This window comes from Hyla sarda, chromosome 1 (assembly GCF_029499605.1).
Source record: "Hyla sarda isolate aHylSar1 chromosome 1, aHylSar1.hap1, whole genome shotgun sequence".
In the NCBI taxonomy this organism is placed as follows: Eukaryota; Metazoa; Chordata; class Amphibia; order Anura; family Hylidae; genus Hyla; species Hyla sarda.
This window is the reverse complement of record NC_079189.1, coordinates 37,753,145-37,761,933: the sequence shown is the minus strand read 5'-3', so window position 1 is coordinate 37,761,933 and position 8,789 is coordinate 37,753,145. Positions and strand designations below refer to the sequence as shown.

General features: G+C 41.3%; 1 gene segment (V, D, J or C); it reads right to left on the bottom strand.

The window, feature by feature from the left end:
* Window positions 1–4,657: 4,657 nt before the first annotated feature.
* LOC130283801 (immunoglobulin kappa variable 4-1-like) lies at window positions 4,658–5,315 on the bottom strand. The segment is given in 2 exon segments: window positions 4,658–5,076; window positions 5,267–5,315. Coding segments are annotated over 2 exon segments (468 nt in total).
* Window positions 5,316–8,789: the final 3,474 nt, after the last annotated feature.

Genomic DNA, 8,789 nt, shown 5'->3' with positions numbered 1-8,789 from the left:
TCTCCCCCCCTTTCCTATAGGTACAGTATATGCAGAGCACTCCCCCTCTCCCCCCTCCCCTATAGGTACAGTATATGCAGAACCCCCCTCCCCCGCTTCCCTATAGGTACAGTATATGCAGAGCACCCCCCTCTCCTCCCCCTTCCCTATAGGTACAGTATATGCAGATCACCCCCCTCTCCCCCCCTTCCCTATAGGTACAGTATATGCAGAGCCACCCCCTCTCCCCCCCTTCCCTATAGGTACAGTATATGCAGAGCCACCCCCTCCCCCCCCTTCCCTATAGGTACAGTATATGCAGAGCACCCCCCTCTCCCCCCCTTCCCTATAGGTACAGTATATGCAGAGCACCCCCCCCTTCCCTATAGGTACAGTATATGCAGAGCACCCCCCCTTCCCAATAGGTACAGTATATGCAGAGCCCCCCCTATAAGTATATGCAGAGCACCCCCCCCCTACTATAGGTAAAGGCAGGGTTAAAAATAAATAAATAAAGGATGCTCACCCGATATCCCACGCAGCAATCTCCTCAGCAGCAGGGCCTGCGTCTTCTCCCCTCCACAGTACAGGTGCCGATGAGTGACGTCACTGGCGCCTGTACTGCATGCTGCGTGGGGGCCGAGGTCACGTCTCCTCTGTGTAGCTGCAGATGCGGCTCACACAGAGGGGACGCCTTCTCCTGTATGTGTGTGTATCGCGCATACAGGAGAAAGCACCGCTGTTTTCTGGGGATCTAGGACGAGCGTCCCGGACCTCAGCAGTGGCGGCGGCGGGTCAGTCCGCCCCTGGCACCCCCCTTGAGAGTGGCACCCGGGGCAGACCACCCCCCCCCCCCCGCCCCCCCTTGGTATGCCACTGCCCCCCCCCCCCCCAATAAAAATGAAAACCGTATTGTATGGCAGTGTTTCCAAAACGGAGCCTCCAGCTGTTGCAAAACAACAACTCCCAGCATTTCCGGACAGCCACTGACTGTCCAGGCATGCTGGGAATTTAGCAACAGCTGGAGGCACCCTGTTTGGGAATCACTGGCGTAGAATACCCCTATGTCCACCCCTATGCAATCCCTAATTTAGTCCTCAAATGCGCATGGAGCTCTCTCACTTCGGAGCCCTGTCGTATTTCAAGGAAACAGTTTAGGGCCACATATGGGGTATCTCCGTACTCGGGAGAAATTGCACTACAAATTTTGGTGGGCTTTTTCTCCTTTTACCCCTTATGAAAAGGAAAAGTTGGGGCTACACCAGCTTGTTAGTGTAAAAAAATTCAAAAAATTTACACTAACATGCTGCTGTTGTCCTATACTTTTTATTTTCACAAGCGTTAAAAGGAAAAAAACGCCCCCCAAACACCCCTCACATAATGTAATAAGGGGTACAGTGAGCATTTATGCCCCACAGGTGTCTGACAGATTTTTGGAACAGTGGTCCGTGAAAATGAAAAATTGTATTTTTCATTTGCACAGCCCACTGTTCCAAAGATCTGTCAAACGCCAGTGGGGTGTAAATACTCACTGCACCCTTATTAAATTCTGTGAGGGGTGTAGTTTCCAAAATAGGGTCACATGTGGGGGGTCCACTGTTCTGGCACCACGGGGGACTTTGTAAACGCACATGGCCCCTGACTTCCATTCCAAACTATTTTTTTCCCAAAAGCTCTATGGCGCTCCTTCTCTTCTGAGCATTGTAGTGCGCCAGCAGAGCACTTGACGTCCACACATGGGGTATTTCCATACTCAGAAGAGATGGGGTTACAAATTTTGGGGGGGTCTTTTCTGCTATTAACCCTTGCAAAAATTTGAAATTTGGGGGGAAACACACATTTTTGTGAATTTTTTATTTTTTTTTACATATGCAAAAGTCGTGAAACCCCTGTAAGGTATTAAGGCTCGCTTTATTCCCTGTTACGTTCCTCAAGGGGTCTAGTTTCCAAAATGGTACGCCATGTGTTTTTTTTTTTTTTTTGCTGTTCTGGCACCATAGGGGCTTCCTTAATGTGACATGCCCCCCGAGCAAAATTTGCTCTCAAAAAGCCAAATATGACTCCTTTTCTTCTGAGCATTGTAGTTCGCCCATAGTGCACTTCAGGTCAACTTATGGGGTACCTCCATACTCAGAAGAGATGGGGTTACAAATTTTTAGGGGTATTTTCTGCTATTAACCCTTGCAAAAATGTGAAATTTGTGGGGAAACACACATTTTAGTGAGAAAAAAAAAACATATTTTTTTTTTTACATATGCAAAAGTCGTGAAACACCTGTGGGGTATTAAGGCTCACTTAATTCCTTGTTACATTCCTCAAGGGGTCTAGTTTCCAAAATGGTATGACATGTGTTTTTTTTTGCTGTTCTGGCACCATAGGGGCTTCCTAAGTGCAACATGCCCCCCAAAAACCATTTCAGAAAAACGTACTCTCCAAAATCCCCTTGTCGCTCCTTCGCTTCTGAGCCCTCTACTGTGCCCGCCGAACAATTTACATAGACATATGAGGTATGTGCTTACTCGAGAGAAATTGGGCTACAAAAATAAGTATACATTTTCTCCTTTTACCCCTTGTAAAAATTAAAAAATTGGGTCTACAAGAACATGCGAGTGTAAAAAATTAAGATTGTGAATTTTCTCTGACTGACTGACTGTATATCATTTTGAATACTTTGGGGGGGTGCAGTTTTTATAATGGGATCATTTGTGGGGAATTTCTAAGATGAAGACCCTTCAAATCCACTTCAAACCTGAACTGGTCCCTGAAAAATAGGGAGTTTGAAAATTTTGTGAAAAATTGGAAAACTGCTGCTGAACTTTGAAGCCCTCTGGTGTCTTCCAAAAGTAAAAACATGTCAATTTTATGATGCAAACATAAAGTAGACATATTGTGTATGTGAATCAAAAAATGTTTTGTTTGGAATATCCATTTTCCTTACAAGCAGAGAGCTTCAAAGTTAGAAAAATGCTATATTTTTTAATTTTTCATCAAATTTGGGGATTTTTCACCAAGAAAGGATGCAAGTTACCACAAAACCACTATGCTAAAGTAGAATATGTCACAAAAAAAAAACAATCTCGGAATCAGAATGATAACTAAAAGCATTCCAGAGTTATTCATGTTTAAAATGACAGTGGTCAGATGTGCAAAAAACGCTCTGGTCCTAAGGTGTAAAATGGCCTGGTCCTTAAGGGGTTAAACATAAACCCTGCCTCTGGCAAATGGGGGTGAGTAAGGGTTAAATCACCTATCCTATGTTTGTTGTTGACATATAAGTAACATGTGTGCCAAGTTTCATGTTAATATCTTTAGCAGTTTGGACGTGATGCTGGAACATACACACTAGTGTTGAGCGGCATAGGCCATATTCGAATTCGCGAATATTCGTGGATATATGGAAGAATATTCATCATATATTCGCGAATATTCGCATATTCGTAACATTCTCGGTTTATTTTCGCATATACGAAAAATTTGCGTATGCGAAAAGAACATATGCGAAAATTAGCATATGAAAATTCACACACCAGTCTCACACAGTAGTATTAGAGCCTTCTTTACACCACACAAGCTGGAAGCAGAGAGGGGTGATCACTGTGATGTGTACTGTGAAAAAAAAAAAAAAAAATATTCGCGAGCAACACTATTACACACACACGTTGAGTTTTATATATATATATATATATATATATATATATATATATATATATATATATATATATATATATAGTGTAGAGGAGCTTAGATCTTCTGATCTCTACTGTAGATGAAGAGGGAAGGAGGTTTCTGTCATAACAACCTCTGCCTCCCAGCAAGAAATAGAATAAACTAAACTATGTATCTGTCCTTAAAGGGGTACTCTGGTGCTTAGACATCTTATCCCCTATCCAAAGGGGATAAGATGCCTGATTGCGGGAGACCCACTGCTGGGGACCCCCGTGATCTTGCACGCGGCACCCAGTTCATAATCAGTCCCCGGAGCGAACACTACGTCTGATTACCGACGACCACAGGGCCAACGGCGTGTCCGCCCCGCCCCCGTGTGACGTCACGCTCTGCCCATCAATGCAAGCCTACGGGAGGGGGCGTGATAGCTGTCACACCCCCTCCCATAGACTTGCATTGAGGGGCGGAGCTTGAGGTCACACGGGGGCGGAGGCATGACGTCACACGCCGCCGGCCCCCTGATCGACAGTAATCAAACCGTGAGCGAACACGCTCCGGGGACTGATTACAAACGGGGTGCCGCGTGCAAGATCACGGGGATCCCCAGCAGCAGGACTCCCGCAATCAGGCATCTTATCCCCTATCCTTTGGATAGGGGATAAGATGTCTAAGCACCTGAGAACCCCTTTAATATATTGTGTAACATGGACTATGGATGGATGAGGAGTAAAAAATGTCTCCTAAACATATACAGGGGGCCTTGAAAGTAAAGAAATAAACATATAAAATAAATTGCTTGTCAGATAGTGATTCAGTAAAATGTATAGCTATCTTATATATCACAACTTCTGATCAGTTATGACTATTATATAGGCCAAAACAAATCATCAAGCATGTAAATGTTGTCATAAAGACACATAATCTGAAGGTTTCAGGCGGATATCTTTTACTTGTAACATAGTAAACAGTTAGGGTGTTTATTTTTTGTTTGTTTTATGTTTTATTAGCTACATCAAAGACAACCTTTACCTATATCTCCTGTAGTTGTTCTCCCTTTACTAATACTAAAGATGAAAAGGGAAGGAGGTTTTTGTACGGCTCTGTATCGCTGTGTGTTTACTGCAAATCTATATTGCATACAGTAATAATCTGCAGCATCCTCTTTTGTAAACCCTTTAATATTCAGGGTGAAATCAGTTCCTGATCCGGATCCTTGGAATCGTTCTGGGATTCCTGATGGTCGTTCAGACACTTTATACATAATACGTTTTGGAGGTTGTCCTGGTTTCTGTTGTAGCCAGGCTATTGCATCATACTTCCATTCTGTATGGAATACACTCTTACTGGCCGTACATGAGATGGTGACTGTATCTCCCGGGGACACCAAAATATAATCTGGGGTCTGGGTCATTACAGCCTGTCCATAAGATCCTAAATAAGTATATGATATAATGTATGATCATTTCTTGTACAGAAAATGTTCTTTTTTATGTAATAAATGTTATCACTAAAATTGTTTTAAAATATTTATCAACATAACAACAATATAGATACAATTATATCCCTTCCTACTAAAAGGTTATTTTACCATATATCCCCCATTGGTCAGATATTACAATACCTGGAATGTAAAGATACAGGACACAAAGCAGATACGTTAGAGATATCATCATTTCTGAGCAGTCACAGATACACATCATAGGTCTCATAACCAGCTGTATATAGAGCAATAAATCTATAGGGAAATACAGGAAAGGAAGCATAATGCAAAATCTATGCAAATTCTGTAAAGTGATCTAATAATAATCCAGCACAATTTCGTACTGCCTTCTGCAGATCTCTATTATAGAATGTCACTTTATGAGAAGTCAATGTAATACAGGCCGGTGGTGAAAGCAGACAATAGCGCAGCCTGTAATATGTATATTGTACGTATAAAGTACCATTTAGGTTACCTGTTATTTCAGGTGACTTTACAGGATACACTGACTTGTGTGTGTACATGAGGAGCAGCACTATTTCCATCCATTGCATAAATGTATGTGGTATTTTTTAGCTCTCTAGGCTTCATCTCTAATTTGCAGTTCTACCAGAGCTGGTCGGTGGAGTTCCCTCCTCTTCCATTTATAGATTTGTATTGTTTATCTTGCAGATACAGAACAAAGTTGAGCTGATTTTCAGAGAGGAATACAGTCTTACAGGAAGGGGGGGGGGGTGGAGGCTTGATATCAGGAAAAAGAAGCATTTTAGGCCAACTTGCTACATGGCATTAAGGAGGATTGCTATTTCTTCCTTGTGTAGATATGAGGTGGCATAACTAGGACGTCACCATCTGTAAACTGCAGAAAGGTTGGAGTCCAGCCCCCTGATGATGGTAGTGATGTAGATAGTGATAATCCAACAGAATAAACAAGATGGCATCAATTGCTGCATCAGAAATGCGGAAAACTGGCACCATGTGAACACATTCTTAAGTATATTTCTAAATGCTGTTAAAATAGCTTAGGCAGGATTGCAGTCCCCATAATATTGTGCTAAAACGAAATTTAAAACAATACAATGGAAAAATTAGCAAAAATTTTTTAGAAAAACAAAAAACAAAAACATGTTACTGTGCTTGATCCTGATTAGTAAAAATATTTAGGCATTACATTCACTTTCAATGAGGTTTCTAAAACCATTCTTTTAGCAACATCTCGTGGTGAAAATCTGATATGAGAGCCACTTTTACTACAAAAGGTCATAAAAAGCCTATTGAGGACATCTTGTGGTGAAATTGATTCATTACACCAATACTAATACTGGCCCTTCCAGGCTTCCATAGTCTTAAGAAACACAAATCGGTACCATCTATCATGTAGAAGAGATCCAGCACAATTGGATTTTCCAAGAATAAAACTTCTTCTTTGTTTCAAATCCATTATAACACACAACCAAGGGACACAGAAAACAGGTCTGAGGTGTTTTGGATTTTAAGCCTGAGTCATAGAAGGAATACATAGTAAATTGCCATCTTTAAAATTCTACCAGGTAAAATACATGGTATAATACATAAACCAATTGAAGAATAGTCCACACAAACACATACCTGGTAGCTATATATATAGCGGTCTGCGGATCTCATCTTGATACCTAATGGCAGTCAAGCTACCTTTGGCAAGCACATGGAGGGCTGTGCGGCCCCCCCAAAGAAATGCCACCCCACACCATTACTGACCCACCGTCAAACTGGTCATATTGGAGGATGGTGTAGGCAGCAAAACGTTCTACATGGCGTCTCCAGACACTGTCTCTGTCTGAATGAAGCTTTAAAGCATCCATTGTGGACTGATACAGTTCCAACTGATCTGCAATTTCTGCTGATCCCTTTTTAGTAAATTGTGGTATTGAGTAGTACTCAGAATCTCCTAGCATGCCATCTCTCCCGGAGAGAGTCATCTCCATCCAAGGACAGATATGCATCCCCCTATCCACATTACCCAGAAAATCACTAAAACATCTCTCGTCTACTCCATCCTGACTACGAATGGGCAATTCAACCCTATGCCCTTTACTTGCAGGAGTGTGCGGTAGCACCCCTCTTGGAACCATTCTTCATTGGAATCTTATAACATTGTTATTGTTTGATTCATTAGTTCTAACTGGGCCCATATTTCCTGGACAAATGAGTCTATGAATGGTGGACAGTGGATAGTGGCATCTTGGCTGGGTTGAACCCCTAGAGCGCCTGGTTGTGGGATAGCTGGGACTGGAGAAGCACATATTGTACAGTCTGAAGTTACGCTGTCACTGGACCACACACCTTGAGGATCGGTTACTGTGTGGCTCGGTCTGGTCTCTGCACTAGTAAGCTCAAATTGTGTGATCAACTGCTAGTTTATTTCTCTTAATTCCTCCATTTCACCCTGTAGGGTAAGATAATTAGCTTGGAGATTACCAATTTTTCTTTTTAATGCATTGGTCACTACTTTTTTTAGATGCTGATTCTGAATACAGCTTATCACGACCAGAAGGTCGCTAACCTCTAATAGTGCATACAATATTGCCGGTAACATCTCTAAAAGATAAACATCCCATTTCTTGCCACTTAGTATTGTTGACATATGGGTTAAATCCCTTCTAATTGAACTATCCCGTTCCTAGACATCTCTAACAAACATCAGGGCATCATCGCTCATCTCAGTTACCCATTCCTTCCTATCAAGTTTTATTTTCAATTGACCTTGCAGATAGTTGGCTACATCATAGATTAATCTCTCCGGACTAGAGGGCATGTCCCCAGACTCTCCTGAACTCATTTTATCACCTTGTAAACCCATTTTAGACCACCATTTTTTTATATGAATATTACCATATAATCAGCAAAAAATACAATGAGCAGTTTTACTTTCTGTAAGATTAACTAATCGCTAGATCTCGGTGAGACCTCCAGTTTGTCAGATAAAATCAAATAGTTCCCTAAGGATCTATCGATTTTATGGCCATATAAAAAATACCAATGGTGTGGATGGCCTGTATGAATTGCGGAAAAATATTTAATGAATGCAATTCATATGACCTGGGCTGACAAATAACAGTTAACCCTAGGTCTTTGATTTGAGCTCTTTTATCTAGCGTAGTTTATATCTATTCAATAATAGACTTGTGCACTAGAAAAGTTTTCGTTTCGTTTTTTTCGTTTTGGAAACATTTTTCGGTTTGGCAATATTTTCGGTTTAGATTTTTCGGATACATTCGGTATTCGGGTGTTCGGGTCGATTTTTTTTTTCGAATACATTCGGTATTGGGGTACATTCGGTAAATCTTTTTATTCTTTTTTGTGACTTTAGCGATCCTAAAAGATTATGGAGATACCTTTTTTTTATTAAGATTTCGTGGGGTACCATAAAAAAAATCATAATAAAAAAGATACAGTAGTGATGGAAAAAAATTGTATCTAACGAAATGTATCTTTTTTATTACGAAGTGTTTATAAATTTTTAAACAGGGATCAATTTATGTGAGCGGGTAAAGCACTAAAAATGTAGCCGACAATAATAAAAATGTAGTGTGTGCGTGTTTTTCACTTTTTTTTTAACATTCTTTAGGTAGTACTACTACTCCCAGCATGGCACACACTCTTCCATGATGGGAGTAGTAGTTAC